At 36.6% G+C, this 16,977-nt stretch overlaps 2 protein-coding genes across 2 annotated transcripts; both read left to right on the forward strand.

Annotated features, from left to right (window-relative positions):
* Nucleotides 1-3,842: 3,842 nt before the first annotated feature.
* On the forward strand, nucleotides 3,843-4,769 carry MONOS_14722 (uncharacterized protein; the record flags this gene model as incomplete). Its single annotated transcript, XM_067867550.1, has 2 exons — nucleotides 3,843-4,008; nucleotides 4,459-4,769. 2 exons carry the CDS (start codon nucleotides 3,843-3,845, stop codon nucleotides 4,767-4,769), a joined length of 477 nt encoding a protein of 158 aa, XP_067732314.1.
* Nucleotides 4,770-9,734: 4,965 nt separating this feature from the next.
* MONOS_13030 (putative C2H2 finger domain protein) lies at nucleotides 9,735-16,454 on the forward strand. The gene is made up of 5 exons (XM_067865706.1): nucleotides 9,735-9,852; nucleotides 9,964-10,100; nucleotides 10,158-10,345; nucleotides 10,409-10,625; nucleotides 10,898-16,454. Exons 1-5 carry the CDS (start codon nucleotides 9,753-9,755, stop codon nucleotides 16,088-16,090), a joined length of 5,835 nt encoding a protein of 1,944 aa, XP_067732315.1. The 5' UTR covers nucleotides 9,735-9,752; the 3' UTR covers nucleotides 16,091-16,454.
* The last annotated feature ends 523 nt before the right edge of the window (nucleotides 16,455-16,977 follow it).

A 16,977-nucleotide genomic window follows, 5' to 3' on the forward strand; every position in this document is an offset into this window, starting at 1 on the left:
AAAATCAAAACCTTGAGAACAAAAAGATGATTTTCAAGATGAATGTGAAAGCAAAGAAAAAATACAAAATCTTTGCAATTCGATGATCATTTGTCAGTTCACGACCACAAATATTAACTTCCACTTTTCATCTATTTAATTGTATCTCCTTCCAATGTGAATCGACAAACAGAAATAATGGGGGGAAAATGACCACTGCCAGATATTAATATGATGGAGAAAAAAATGTCTCGAAGAATAAAAAGGAGATTAAGAAATAGGGTGTATATTTTATCTTGACCTCAAAATTTTATCTCATCCCTGTTTTTTTGAAACATATTTTTGCTTTTTTGATTTGTGAAAAGGCTAAAAACAAAAACAAAATAAATAGACTTTCTAATATTTTTGTTTTTAAGAATTCTGTTAAAAATTTTTTTGAAATTTTTATTTTCAAAAAAATATTCAAAATTTTTATTATTTTAGGGGACAGATCAAAGATTTTCTGGTAATGAAGCCAATATTTCATAATGAGCGTTGAAAGCCACAGCATCACAATTCTTCACTCCTATATTATTATTTTCACTTGTTTTTAACATAATCAATATAATTTTTTATCTTTTTTTCTCATTTCACTGTTTTTGCTTAAAACACGATTTTCGGAACAAATATGAATTTGTGTAAATTATTAAGCACATAAAAAATAAAAACAAGGCGTTATTTATTGTATATTTTTATTTAATTCTGAAAAGAAAAAGAATTGGACAAGAATTTGAAGCGAAATGGAAGAACATATGGAGCTAAATATTTCACTAAAGGCATTTTTATTTAATAATTATGCACTTTTCAATGACTATTTGAGATTAAAAAACACAAAAAAATGGTTCTTTTATTTGACATTCGTGAAATGTTGGAAAACTTTATGTTTTAATTTCAACGATGCCTGTTAACTGATATGAAAATCAAAATTATTAAGAAATCTGAGAAAGCGATGAAAAGTTATGGGCGAAACAATTTTTTCATGCTTTGTGCATATAAAGCTTGAAAGTCCGTATTTTCACCCATATGAAAATTTTGATCTGAGAATTGTTCGTCATATACAAATATTTTATTGTTTTTCCTTTGAGATATCATTTCATTTCAAATTAGTTTTATTTCATATCATTAAATTTTCAAACAAATGGATGCATGTCTCTGAAATAATGCTTTCTGAAAAAATGTGTGAAATGAGAAAAAGTGGGGAAAAATACGGACTTTCAAGCTTTTTATGCACAAAGCATGAAAAAATTGCTTCGCTCATAACTTTGTTTCGCTTTCTCTGATTTTCAAATAATTGGATTTGCATATCAGGGATCAGATATCATTGATTTCACAACATAAAGTTTAGTGACATTTCACGAATGTCGAAAAATGGAATCATTTTTATTGTGTTTTTTATAAAAAAGAATATATTAAAAGTGCATTATTTTTTATTGAAAATGCTTGAAAAGAAATATTTTTCCCCAAGTGTAAAAAAAAACAAGTTGAGAATGTTTAAACAAGTTCAGCTTATAGAAAAGAAACGATGTATTTTGATATGAAAGTTTATAACTTCTTATAAAAAACATTCACTTGAAAAGCAGCAAGTCAATGATCAAAACATAAAATTATTATAATCCTCAATCTTTTAGAAAAACAAGAAATATTGGAAAAAAAATTCAGAATAAGGAAATTAAAACATTTCAAACATTTCTAATTATTTTTTATTTCTCACAAGCTTGTGTATCGCTGAAAGCATAACAAAAAAGAAAAAGGTCTTGATAAAGAAAAAAGGTCAAGATAAAATCAGAGCCCTAGTTGTTCTCAACTTTGTTTTAGTAATTAATTTCGAATCTTTTCCTGTTTGTTTCTAAAGGAACACAAATCAAACTCCCACAAAATCCCTTCATTTTGTTTGGATGATGCTTCTCTTATCATCCTCTCTTGAAATTATCCTATGAAGACAAATGCAAGAATTTTCTAATATTAGGGTGAAAATTTTTGAAAAATCACTTTTTTTTAGCCTGATCAAACCCACAATATATTAAATTTTGTTTTTCGTTTTCCGTAATTATTTCTAAAAAGTAATATTCGCTTGTTTTTTCTTTTTATTAGCATTGAAAGTTTTTAATTTTTCAAATTTCATTATGAAAATCAAATATATTTTATTATAATTGAAGCTTTTTAAATATTTTCTTGTTATTTAACAAGAACTCGCACAATTTGAATTTTTCCTTTTTTATTTCGCAATACAATGAACTTATTTTATTTTTTATTCAACTTGTCACAATTAATGCAAAGATAAATCAGTTATGAATATGAATATATTTTATGTTAGTATCAAATCTGTTGATTTTGTGTTTTTTGATCTTGCAGGTTTTGAAACTATGAAACTTTCAATGCTTTTATAAATGAATGGAAATAATTAATTATGAACTTTTTTGCGTTTAAAACTGGAGAACAATTGATCATAGTAGAATATTATAGCGAAAATGTTAATTGTTTATGATCAATAAGTTGTGTTAGTTTTTTTCTTTTAGGAAATAAACAAAAAAGAAAAAGAAAAGGATTTCTGAACATATTTTTCGAACTATCATCATATGAAAATGTCGGCTGCTTATTTTATTTTAACTTTCTTCATCACATATAAACTTATTCAAAGAAGAAAGAATGTTCCATCTTTTTCAGAAGTTCGAAAACATCGAGCGCTTCTTGCATTTAAAAAGTTCAAGTTGAAATGTAGACGCTGTGTTTGTGAAGCAGATCGAGCTGCTGGAAGGCAAGAGAATATATTTCACAAAGAGTCTTGTAACCATAGTAGTGCGGCATTCTTCTCTTCTTTAAGCGCCTTTGGTATTCTTCGTATGCTTCACAATATAGAAAGCAGAGAAGCAAAGGGAAGAAGGCAGCAGAGGAGGAAGAGAAGGAGAACAAGAAGGAGCAGCACGAGGAGGTGAAGCATGAGATGAAGAAGAGGCATTAGGAGATCTCTATGTTGATGCAAAAATATTCGACAACGGGCGGATGTTGAAGTGGACGAGATGGCTTGCTGAGAACCTGCTGGAAAATTACAAGATAATTCGGATGAACCAGAGGAACATTCTGGAGCTGAGAACTACATACAATGCAGCAGCTTTAACGCTGCTGGAGCAATTTATCGAGATGATGGAGAAGAAGGAGCTGATCAATGCAGAGATTTAGAAGGAATAGAAGTTTCAGAAACAGCATAGTGAAGTGGTGAGTGGGAGCTGAGGAGGGTCGCAGGCCATTTTGGTGTTTCCGTTTGCCACACTTTCTTTGTTGGCCTCAGCATAGGATTGAATCATTCTTTCTTTGACTTTGTTGATTCTGCAGTTGAGGCTGTGTGAAAAGTGCTAGGAGAAGATTGCAGCGATTATTAAAAATGGAAATGCTGTGGGATTTGGGCCAGATCTGAATGGGAAGGGGGTTGTTGCAAAAGTGTGGAGCGGGGTGAGTGTTGCGAGAAAAATAAACAGCGTTGGCGGAGGAGGTGGTGGAAGAGTATATGCAACGGTTCAGCAGAAGATAAACAAGATGGAGAAGGAAAATAAAGATGCTGATGGAGCTGTTGAAAGTGCACTTGCTAACGATCTGAGAGCAGAAGGCGCTGTTCAAGGAGGTGATTGAGAAGCGGCACACAGCGCTTGCGCAAAAGAAGCAGGATTGAAAGAAAATGAAGGAGTCGTATGAAGAAACATTGCAGCGACTGCGTAGGCATACGAAGGATAAATGAAGCAGAGGAGAAAGGTGCAGATGCACCTTCTTTGCTGGAAGTTTCGACTGCAACGAAGTGGCTGATGAGCACAGTGTTTGGGTAGCAAGAAAAGATGGAGTATAAAAAGGCGCGTATGCTTCAGAAACCGCTCACTTTGTTGTCGTCTGTGCAGATGCAGCTGGTGCCGATGCCGCTGAAGACAGGGCTGCAGCCATTGCAGGTGTGGATGCTGTCGACGATCTGGTGGATATATGGAGATAATAATGCAGTAGACCTGGGTAGGGAAATCGTTGGGTGGGAGGTGGAAACGCTTCCGAGATAGGGGTTTGGGGATTTTGTGTGTATATGACCGTGGGAGAAGAAGGCGGTTCAGAAGAAAAGCGACGTAGTGCAGTGAGAGTTTATTCGTAGTGGAACGGTTGCAAGAACTTTGCAGAAATGAGACTGTTTGGGAAGTCTATGCGAAAGAAGTTCTATTCTGAAAAACTGTTGTTCCTTCTGTACTTATACGCATTACTTGAAGGAAATACAGAGAAGAAGATCAAGATGTTTTTTTTCGGAGTTTGTGAATCTGCAGTCGGAGAAGAGGGAGATAGACTTGTTTGTGTTTCTGCGACTTCTGCTGAACTTCTATAGGGAAGAAGCAGCAACGCGGAAGGAGGTGATAAAAGCTCTGTATGATGTTATATTTTGTTGCGATAAATCGATTTCTTCGAATTCTTCATCAGGGGCATCTTGCAAAGGAGTCTCGCAAGATGAAATGGAATCTCTTCCGTGTGTGCCATCCAAATACGCTTCATGCATTGCGGTAGTGGATCTTCTTGGTTGCATTTTGATTGTCTGGGTGCTGTTTTCCATGATATGCGTCTGGGCCGGAGGTGCGCCAGCACTACAACTTCTTCACTGTGTAATTGCGGTTGCAGAATATGTGCGATGCAGTAAACAGTGCATCTCCTATATTTTGGTCAGAGAACAGTGCGATTGTGAAAACGGCTTGCTAGTTCTCGACGACCTGGTGATGGTGCTTTCGGTGGTATAAGCTGGGGGAGTACTGAAACTGCGAGCGGAGGCTGTGCAGCTGGAAGTGTGGTGGAAAGAACGGCGGTGGACGTTGTTCCGGATGGTGCGACTGTTGTTGGAGCTTGAAGGGATGGAGGAGAAAGAAGAGGCAGAGGAAAAAGGAAGAGGGAGAAAGGATGTTGATATGAATGAGGTGAAAAGCGGTTATCCAACACCGCAAAGTGTGTTTTGAGAAAATATTCAAAGAGAACCAGATGAAGCTGCAAAAGCAATGGCGCCTCCGGCTGCTGAAGAGCGTGCACTGCAGATGCTGAAGCTTGTGGAGTCGGAGAAATAGATAGAGATTTTTACAATGAATTGGCTTTCAGAATAGGTGAATTTCTTCATATGAAAGAAAAAGTTTGATGAAATGTTATTCGATTCGTGAAGATAACAGTGTTAAGAAAATGTGAAAGGAATGTAAATGAGAAGAAGAAGTAGACGTTAAAAGTCAGATGGGGAATTCATGCCTTTTGGAGCAGGAATAAGCGCAGAGGTGATCGTCAACAATGAAGCGATTGGAGAGATTGCGACATTGGAAAGAGATGATTGAAATGATTTCAATTTCACTTTGGATGCTGTGGTTGAGTTGGAGTCGCTGCGAATGTGAACAATGCATCTTTCTATTAACTCAATGGAACTTTTGTTTACGTTCACAATGCTGTATCTTTCTCAGATTTACATCGAGATAGTATCTGATAACTATCTCCTTCCGTGCAACGACGGCATTGCAACTTTGCATATGCGCACTTCCTCGTCTTATTCTGATCCTTTTGAATCTGTTCGGCTTCTGGCTTCTTTGAGTGGAAAGTGTTGATCTTCCTCGATTCCTCAACCAATATCTACTGTTGCAGAGCATCGTCTCATTTATCATCTGCTTCGACTGTGGATTCTGCGCATTTGTCGATTTCTTTCTTCATCAATTGTCTTTAAAATGACGAGTTATTGTCCTTTTAAATTTTTTACATATCCATTCAGAAAGTGGAAAAGAATTTTCTTGTGTGACATTTATGAAAATAACGAAGTTTCAGAGATAGCCTTAACTCTTTTCACACTTTCCACCTGAAATATCTCGTTGTGAATATCAGCTCTGCGAAAAATGCTGTTTCCGATAATTGTCAATTTTCAGCAAAAATGTTCAGTTTGTTTATATTCATCTCTCCTATTCCGATCACCTCAAATAGCTTTGAATCTCGCTTATTTGCTTTCGTAAAGTGATGACCAAGAAAAACGCTATGATTAACAATGTGCTTGTCGAGACAGAAAATAGAGACAACCAAGCTGTCTCCAATTCCGTTTTGACTGTTGTACTCATATAGTTTTGGCCGTGCATTGAAAAGGAATTTATTCCACAGTCCACATTTTTGGTTTTGATTATCGTACCACTGAATATCTCGATATCAGTTACAAATTCTGGAATCATTTGAACAAAAAAACGTCTGAAGGCGTAACATGGATAGCTTTCGTTTTTTCCACACACATATGTATCAATGACACTCCGCTTTGTTTCAATCGAAGAAGCAAATCTCACTCTTCCAAAATCGTTACGAAGCCATTCACTTTGATCAACAATTTTCGTATAATTTGTGCTGACTCTGTCTTTTGTTTGTCTGGTTAAATAGAAGCTTGGATCAAAGTTGTTTTCTGAAGAATTGTAAAGATAAATATCCTGTCTGTTTTGTAATATGTACTATTGTGAAAAAAGCAGTTATAAAACAATGTTCCACTATTATTTGAATTTATATATATTGGAAAACTGAGCCGCTTCCACGCATTGAATTACAATAATAAAATAAACAATTTGAAATCACTATTTTGTCCACGGGTTCCCAAAGAATAATTGCTTCCAGCACCATAAGAAGAACTTCTTCATCTACAGTTATCGAAAAACGAATTAACTCTGCATTCTTTCTGCCTATAACTTAAGGATGTTCAAAGGATAATTGCTTCATTGATGTTCTGGAGATTGCTTAAGAATTTAATGATGCTTCTTTTGTCATTCGGTTGAATGAACAAACACAATATTAATTTGATCAAAAAATGTAATAAAAACTGGATGTTTCAAGAAATTTGATATGATGTCCTAAATGAGTTCATACAATAATATTCATCTTGAATAAATATATTTTTCTTAAGGAAGTTTGAAAGTGAAGAATCAAACAAATTTATAATGGATCGATTTTTTGATCTGAGGTGATTTTTCAAAAATTTTCTCCCATTTGGTTGGTTTTTTGGGGTTTTGAGAATGATATTGATGGAAATATGTACCAAAATCAATGTGCAGTAATCATTATTATTTAATTGCCACGTGAAATAATTCTTTTAATTCAGAAACGTGATTTCTGTTTATTATTATTATGGAAAAATATTGGTCTAATTTTTTGATTCAAAAATTTGAAAAAAAAATGATTTATCTGTAAAACAAACGGAAAAAAAATATTTTTTGTCAAAAAAGAAAAACGAACTTATTTCTATTCATTTATTCGGCATGACCTTCGATCATGGCATCTTACTGATAAACCCCAAAACTTATTCAAAAATAATCTAATTTGGCCTTTTATTTTTCTAATATCTCTTTATTACTGTTTAAACTGTAATTGATTTTGAAGGAACAAATCCATCATATGTTCTCACAAAAATTTAAAACGGTGGAGAATGCAGTTTTTAAAGGTTATAATAAAATTGCATTGTTTCTGAAACTAATAAATGATAATTTGCAATCAGGAAACAAATTTATTTGATTTAAAAGGCCTGGAACGTCTGTCATTGTGTTTTCATCAACATCAAAAAATATCATTTTTATTTTCTCATTTTTAATAGGACAAAAGTAAAATTTAAGAAATCTTTAAATAAATGAATGAGGATCGTGGATGTGCTTCAGACCCTAAAGTATTTTAAATGTTGAAATTCATGCAATTCATTTTTTCTTATTTCAACATTCTCATTTCATTATCTGCACAAAAAAAAAAAAAAAATAAATGGGTGAAAATTCGGACTTTCAAGCTTTTTATGCTTTGTGCATAAAAAGCTTGTTTCACTTATAACATTATTAAACTTAAGTCAGATTACAAAATAAATATGATTTTTATATCCGGTATCATGCATCATTGATGAAATGACAAAATGGTTTGTGACCTCACATGTTTTTCAAAAAATATATGGGTGATTCTTTTTGAAAAGTCACAAATGTTTAATTTTCAAATATATCAAAAATTTCATATCTTGATCAAATTTCGGTTCCCGCTCATGCAATTTCACAGGAATGTGTTAAATAGCATTATCAAATTATGTCCTCCGCTTTGGTAAAGTTACATGAGCGGGAACCGAAATTTGATCAAGATATGATATTTTTGATTTATTTGTTAATTAAACATTTGTGACTTTTCAAAAAGAATCACCCATATATTTTTTTTTTTCAAAAATTTTGATCACAAAAAGTTCATCTAAGTTGCATAATATTTCAATGAAAATGCCTGAACTCAAATATTTTGTCCCAAATTAACAATTTGAAAGATTAATATAGGGAATGATCGATCAGATGCCATGATCGGCAGTTATGCCATTTATTCTTTTTATACTTATTTCACCAGTCTATGGATTTTTTTGTTTTTAAAATATTATTTGGGTGATTTATAAACCCGAACATTTTCATAAACCCGGTTATTTTTTTTGTTCGTTGAAACAGAGTAAATACAACATGAAAATACAAAAAACAAACTTTTATATGTTTATTTTACTATTTAATGAAAGTACTAAAATTTTTTTGTTTCAATTTTTGTTTTTGATGAAGATCAAAGGAATTTTTAATTTATTTTTGATCATTTGTTTTGTCCGTTTCGGACTATCTTTCTTTTTCTGTCAATTTTTAGGTATAATGTCATTAAATATACATAACGAAGTTTTATTGTTTCAAATATTTTTTGTTTTTTCTAATTTTTTCGATTGTTTTTCACATTTCATCGTTTTTGACAAAAAATATGAAAAAATGAAAATTGAGAGTTGTACAATATTTTTTACATATTAAATATGATGTGCATGAAAAGAAAAAGGTTTGCATAAAGCATATACCGGGTTAAAAATTTGTGAAATGTTGTTGTTTTCATTACACTCATCAAATATTGAAAATGATAAAAATACTAATTTTGTTTACAAATAAATTTAAAATGACTAATAATGAAGAATATCAATGCATTGTTAGCTTATTTACATGACATCGTAATCAGTGATTCTTCAAATCAAATATAAGTTCAGAAAATTTCATTTTTTCACACTTTTTGTCAAAAACGATGAAATGTGAAAAACAATCGAAAAAATTAGAAAAAACAAAAAATATTTGAAACAATAAAACTTCGTTATGTATATTTAATGACATTATACCTAAAAATTGACAGAAAAAGAAAGATAGTCCGAAACGGACAAAACAAATGATCAAAAATAAATTAAAAATTCCTTTGATCTTCATCAAAAACAAAAATTGAAACAAAAAAATTTTAGTACTTTCATTAAATAGTAAAATAAACATATAAAAGTTTGTTTTTTGTATTTTCATGTTGTATTTACTCTGTTTCAACGAACAAAAAAAATAACCGGGTTTATGAAAATGTTCGGGTTTATAAATCACCCTACAGCTTGTTTTGAATTTTCTTCTCTCCAATAGATCAAGATTATAATTTTGTAAAATGACAAATTTGTTCAACGCCAAGTCGATATTCAATTTTTTGATGAAATAAAATTATTTTGAATGATATTCTTTCAAACGTTTGAACAAATATAATTTTGTGAAGAAAAAAAACAATTATTTGCATATCACAGTACAAAAGAAAAGCGTTTGCTTTCATTTTTGATTTTATGAATGTGTGAAGTAATATTTGAAACGTTTTGTTCAAACTTCGTTAAAAAAACATATGAAGCAAACCTTTTTTCAATTTATCTTACGATAAAGGTTATGGATCAATAGAAAAACATGAGTTCAACGCCTTCTGCATCACAATTTGTTTATACACCAGAAACCGAAGAGAATCTGTGTGTTTTGTGTTACACCCCAATTGAGACATATTCAGTTGGTTTGCTATTTGTTGAGATTCAACATAATGCGTCATTTTTTTGACATTTTTCATTGTAACTCAATAATGGATGATTGCAAATTATTTCCTGAAAATAAATGTAATTTTTAGGAGCATGCAACCACACTGATTGTTGTGCAGTGTGCACATATCGACTGAGGAAGTTTATGAAACAGATAAATTGCCCAACATGTCGAGCCGAATTAAAGGCTGTCGTATTTACGAAAAATAAAGAAAAGCGCTTTGAAGTTTGTTATTTGTGAATTCATTTTACGGAAATATTTTATTTTTGTTTAAAACAACAGGAATATTCTGTTTCTTCATTTAAACCTGATGCAATTGACAAAGTGACGGGAATCTTCTATGAAGACACCGATTTGCAAGATCAAATCGATGAATGGAACAGTCCAACTTGTTCGATCTGCAAGGAAGTTTTCCCAACTATTCAATTACTTCAAGTTCATTTACGAAAAAATCATGGAAAAGAATTTTGGTATTAAAAATATAAATGATTTTTATTCATTTTCTGTTTGCGCATGCATTCTTAATATAATAGTTTATTATGCTTAGAAAAAAGGCCGTTGTTTCTTTACGAACAACGATTATATACTCCGTTTGAGCTTCGTCAACACAACGATGGAAAACTGCAAAATGATGCATCAGGAAATCATCCAATGTGCAAATTTTGCAACTCTTACTTTTTTGACACAGATGACTTCAGAAAGCACATGATCAGCGAGCACGAAAAGTGCTTTTTGTGCGAACGCAGAGGGGTATGCACAAACTTTTCATTGTTATTATTATTTTAATAATTAATGCGTATGCATAATAAATTTTCGATTATTGAAAAAATCAAAAAAAACACTATTTCTGCTTCAACATTTTGATGTTGTTATGATTTTTTGCAATGCTGCAATCATATCAATCAAACAATTAACCAAACAAACAAACATATTCAAATATAAATATTCTGAATTCTGTTCTTCTTCTTCTTTAATCTTTACCGTTTTTTTTCCTTCACGATTTCCCTTTTCAACGCCTGCAGCTGCGAGACGAGTTCTACATGTCGTACATGCAGCTGCAGATGCATTTCCGGCAGGCGCATCACCTGTGCACCCACCCCGACTGCCTGGCTGAGCGCTACATCGTCTTCGACACTGCCCTCGAGCTGGTCTCCCACCGAATGGCACGCCACGGCACAGGCGAAGACGGCAGCAGCGGTGTTGGAGTTGGCGGGATGAGGAAGGGCAGGAGAGGAGAGGTGGTGATCGATATGGCGCTCCTCAGGGCTGCCGAGATGGAGGAGGAAGAGGAGAGGAGGAGGAAGAGGAGAGAAGGAGGCGAAGGAAGAGGAGGAGGGCAGAGCGGGCAGCGGGAAATAGAGCCGTCGCTGCTGTCGTCGCTGGAGTCTGATTATTCCGGTGTCGCAGGGAGAGAGGCAAGACAGGGAAACGAAGGGATTAAGAAGCTGTTCATGGATCCGTCAAAAGTGGATGTGAACTCGTTTCCTTCGCTTTCGACGCTGAACAAGAGAGAAGAGCCAGAGGAAGACGAGAACTCGTTCTGGGGCAGCAAAGGCGGGGCGAGGAGAGAAGGGCGGGAGAAGAAGAAAGGAGAGAGAAAAACAGGAGCGAGGCTTATACAGCAGGGGCAGCAAGGGCAGCAGTATTCACAGACAGCGTGGGGCAATGCAGCAGGAACAGCTGCTCTGGGAATGGGGGTGTCGAATATGAGGGCGATGTTGGATGATGAGAGAATGTTTCCTACACTGGGCGGAGGGAAAGCGAGAGAGAGAGACAGAGAAATGGCTGACTTGATGATGGAGCTTGTGAACAAGAAGGGGAAGAAGAGCAAAGCAGGAGCAGCAGGAAAGGGGAGCGAAGGGAAGAAGAAGAAAAAGAGTGGCGGGAGAGACGGGAGAAAAGGGAGGGGCAGAGGCTATGACGATGAAGAGGATGAGGAAGACTTTGAAATCAGCAGTGTCAACCTCGGCAGCAGCAGCAACCGCCGATTGGGTGGGTACTCACTCATGCCGATGATACAAGTGAAGTACGAGAACAGGAAGGCGCCAATGGCTCTTCTGCAGGCCAGCTCAGCTGCCAACAGCAGCGCCCAGGCGAAGAAGAAGAAGCAGCAGCAGAGGCAGAGGCAGGCTGAGGAGCAGCACCAGATGATGCTGAATGCAATGCTAGGCCCCTCTCGCTCATTCAAAGGAGACGATTCGCTCTTCCCTTCTCTCCCTGGCACAGCTGATGCGCCGCTTCCACCAGTGAACTATCCGTCGCTGGCAGAGGCTGCAAGGGAGCAGAAGACAAAAGGAGGGAAGAAGGGGAAGAAGGGGAAAGGAGGAGCAGGAGCCAATGAAGGGCAGCAGAATGGAAAGAAGCAGCCACAACAGAATCAAAACCAGAATCAGAAAAAGAAGCAGAATCAGAAGCAGCCGCAGCATCTGACACCATTTGACTTCCCATCGCTGCCACTGGGTGCATCTCAGCACTCACAGGCAGTGAAACAGACATCCAGCCAGTTAAATCAGACAAATCAGTCAATTCAATCAAAGAAACAACAACAGCAGCAATCAAAACAAGCTGTTCTGAATCAAAGCTCGAAGAAGAAGCAGCAGCAGACCAAGCAGAATGAAGCTAAGCCCACTGCACCTCGGTTTGTGGATGCAGGAAGAGCGCCACCTCCTCAGATTCTGCAGAGGATGATGAAGAAAGACGATGCAAACAATGTTAGCAATGCCAGTGTTAATGCTAATGGTAGTTTGAGCTCTTCAAAGAGGAGCAGCAGCATCTATGTGGATGAAGAGGAAAGAAAATACTTTGCGCAGAAGGAGTTTGACATGTCATTGACGAAGTCTGCGCAGCGGAGGCTGATTGCAGAAGGGCTGGAGAGGAGCCGAGAAAGAGAGATGGCAGCGACGGTTGGAGTGAAGATTGTGTCTGCTGCTGAAAGGAAACCAAAACAGAGCAAACAGAACCAGCAACAAGGGAGTGAGCAGAAGATGACATTGGAGGCAGATGCATTTCCTACGTTGCCTGTTGGAAGCGGTAAAAAGGGCAAAGATAAAAGCAAGCAATCAGAACAAGGGCACAAAGAGAGTGGCAAACAAGGCAAGAAGCAGCAGAATCAGCAGGAATTGCAGTATCCACAAGCAAATCAGCATATTAGGTTCCAATGGAATCCTGAGTCTGAGTCACAATTTGAGAAGAAGAAGAGGCAGAGGCAGAAGGAGAAAGAGAGAGAAGAGAGAGAAGCGAAAGAAAAAAAGGAGAAATTGGCAAGATTGGCTGGGATGCCTATTGATGGGCCGTCTGTGGAGGCGATTATCTCAGAAATGGCAATGAAGACACAGGAAGAAGAGGAGAGAGAGAGAGAAAGGCAGAAGAAGGAGAAGGAGAAGGAGGAGAAGAAGAGGAGAAAGGAAGCTCAAAGGAATGCTCCTGTGCAGAAAGTGAAAATTTTGAAGAGGAACAGACAGGAAGAGGCAGAAACGAAGGAGGCAAAGGAAGAAGAGAAGAAGAAAGCTAAAGAGGAAGAAGAAGTGAAGAAGGTGAACGATGCCGAGGAAGAAGAGGAGGAGGAAGAAGAGGAAGAAGAAGAGGAAGAGGAAGAAGAAGAGGAGGAGGAGGAAGAAGAAGAGGAAGAGGAAGAAAACGACAGACGTCTCAACACACCACCGTTGGAAGAGCCATCATTTGCTCCGATTGGTTCTCTTGACATGCAATCGACATTTGCTCCTGTTCCTCGTTCGCCTCGTGTTGCTCTGTCAGAACTGACACAGTCGCCTGAGAAAGCAGAGCTGACTGCCAAATACGAAGCATTCATGGCACAGAGGAACAAAGCAGGCAGAATAGAAGGGAAAAAGGAGAAGGAGAAGGAGAAGGAGAAGGAGAAAGAAGAAATTGAAGAGGAAGAAGTGAAAGATGTTGAAGAAGCTGAAGAAGGAGAAGGAGAAGAAGGTGCAGTTTTGATGCCACCTCCAGGGCTTGAGGAGATGGATTATGAAGACAACGAAGAAGAAGAAGAAGGTAATGAAGAAGAGGAAGAAGAAGAGGAGGAACAACAGCAGCAGCGTTTCCAGCGTCCCTCTGATCCTCTTCCAACATTCACATCTTTCTCTTCTTTCTCTTCTCAATCTTCTTCTTCATCTTCCTCTTCTCCATTCACTTACACCCCATCTTCATCATCCACAGGTCTTCCAATGACTTCATCATCTTCTTATTCCTCCTCCTCATCTGCTTCTTCTTCTTCTTCTTCTTCTTCTTCTTCCTATCTTGCCCCACTCACAATGCAGCAAGAGAGGAACTTGCTGCTTATCTCTAAGCTAAGAGCAATCCTCTTTGAGAAAGTGGGGGCACTTGCTGTGGTTGACTCTGGAGAATATGAAGAAGAAGAAGAGGAAGAAGACGATGATGAAGAAAGAGAAGGAATCGATGAAGAAGAGGCGAAAAGAAAGAGAGAAGCAAAAGCCGCAGCAAAAGCCGCAGCCAAACACTCGAGCACGTCAGTTGTGGATGTGGATGCAGAAGTGGAGGAGCTGTTTGACTCGTTCCGAGGGCTCTCAGCTGATCTGCGGGAGCATCTGATTGCGCCAGCTGAATATTTTGCATCTTTCATGCAGCTCTTTGGGAAGGAAGGGCTGTATGAGTGCTGGGATGATATGATTGATTTGCTGCCGGATTTGGCGCTGCAGGAGGAGCTGCAGAAGGAGAGGAAGAGATGGTTGATGAAGGAGAAGGAGAGGCTGAGGGCACTGGAGGAGGAGGAGGAGGATGATGAGGAAGAGGAAGAAGAAGAGGAAGAAGAGGAAGAGGAGGAAGAAGAGGAAGAGGAGGAAGAGGAAGAAGAAGGCAAAGAAGGAGAAGAGAATGCAACAGAAGAAATGAAAAAATCAACACATTCAGTGAAGAAAGAAGGCCAAACAGAAAATGCTGAAGCATCAAATGAAGAGAAGCAGCAACAACAAGAGGAGTTGAAGCAGTCGAACAAATCACTCAAGAAATCGAAGAAAGAACAAACAGAAGAAGAAGCAGTTGGCTCTTCTTCTTCTTCTTCTTTATCATCAAGCAAGAAGGAGAAGAAAGCCAGCACAGCCAGTGAAGATGGAAGTGAACAAACACAAACACAAACACAAACACAAAAGACAACTGCAGAAAAGAAGAAGAAGAAGAAGGCGAAGAAGAGTGGAGGAGAAGGAGAAAGAGGAGAAGGAGAAAGAGAAGCAAATGAGAAACCGAAAGTGAAGTTGAGCCACGCTGAGAAGAGGAAGCTGAAAAGAGAGCAAGAAGAGAAAGAGAAAGAAGACGAAAGGGCGTGGAAGATTGACTTTGCTAAGTATGCACCAGCTGTTGTGGCATCTGCAATTCCGAAGGGAGCTATGCCAGACCTGGGAAGAGGAGGAAGAGAAGAAGGAACACATTCAGAAAGAAAGCCAGCTCCTCGTTTCCCAGCAGCTAATTCTTACATGTCATCTTCAAATACTTCATCTTCGTCGTCGTCGTCGTCATCATCATCTTCTTCTTCTTCTCGCTCATCCAAGCATCCATTTGCTCCAACCTCACAAGGCTTCTCTTCTGCATTCCCTTCTTTCCCACCCCCTCCTCCAGCTGGCACTGCTCAATCACAGAACAAACAGACACAACAAAAACAGACACAACAGAATAAACAGCAGCAGAATAAACAAACACAACGACAACAAAAACAGTCTCAACAACAATCTCAACAAAAGCAGCAGAAGCAGAAGAAGCAAGGAGCATCATCTTCTTCCTCTTCTTCCTCTCTCTCTGCCCATCTGAAGTTCATCCCCACCAGCAATGTGGCTCCTCCTCGTTTTCTCTCTGGACAAACATCATCACCTTCAGCTGGGAGTGCTGCTAATTCTGATGCTTTTTCTTCTCTTCAATCAAAAACACAAAAGTCTTCTTCTCCTGCTAATTTAACATCATCTTCACTTTCTTCTTCCTCTCCATCTCCTTCTTCTTCTTCTTCCTTCCCTTCATTGAATGCATTGAATGACCAGCAGAAGGGCTCAAAGAAGGCAAAGAGATTTGCCGGCGATGATTTTCCCTCTCTCGGCGGATCAACCTCAACTCAGCCAAAATCACAGCAATCCAATCAAACACAGCAAAATAAACAGAAAAAAGGGAAAAAAGATAAAAAACAAGAAAAAGTTGACAACTCCATCTCGATTGGAGAAGGGCTGATATCTGTGATGGTCACTAAGAATCGTTAAACACTTCAACAAATGAAGTTTTTACTTCTTTGGAGCTGAAAAGATAATATATGTAAATGTATTCTTTAACCAAAAAAAAATAAGTAGGGTGGTTTTTTTATCCGGACATTTTTTTTATCCGGACAAAAATTTAAATTTTAAATATCTCAACAAATATTCAATATTAATTTCCAGCAATTTGCACAGTTGTATGTTAGCATAAATGACATCGATTCATATACAAATTTTTAACAGCAGTGTTGTATTTTTTTTGAAATAAATAATTTTTATTTTTGAAAATCCGACTTTTGATGAATTTTTCTATTTAAATAAAATGAGTTGGTTCATCTTTTATATACACAACTTATTTTTTCCATGATATAAACAATTCTGGTTATTTTTTATTTTCGGCAATTTGCTCGTTTAGACTGAATGGAAATTTGTCATTTTTGAAAAATCATTGTCAATGGGACACCTTAAAAAATATTTTTCATTAAATGCAGGAGCATCTAACTGAAACTAACACTTGCAGTTATAAATATAATTGTTATATATTATTTCCACAAAATTGTAATCGAAAATTATTCTACAATTATTTCATAATATTAACATTAATTGAATTTCTTTGAAATTGAACATTTATAATCATCTGAATTTTAAACAAATGAAGCTTTTGAAATCCCTACTGAATCATTATTAAATATTACGTAGTAGTAATTTTAAATAACTATTATATTTATAACTGCAAGTGTTAGTTTCAGTTAGATGCTCCTGCATTTAATGAAAAATATTTTTTAAGGTGTCCCATTGACAATGATTTTTCAAAAATGACAAATTTCCATTCAGTCTAAACGAGCAAATTGCCGAAAATAAAAAATAACCAGAATTGTTTATATCATGGAAAAAAT

This window comes from Monocercomonoides exilis (genome assembly GCF_001643675.1).
Source record: "Monocercomonoides exilis strain PA203 chromosome Unknown scaffold9-1957334, whole genome shotgun sequence".
NCBI classification, from domain to species: Eukaryota; Preaxostyla; order Oxymonadida; family Polymastigidae; genus Monocercomonoides; species Monocercomonoides exilis.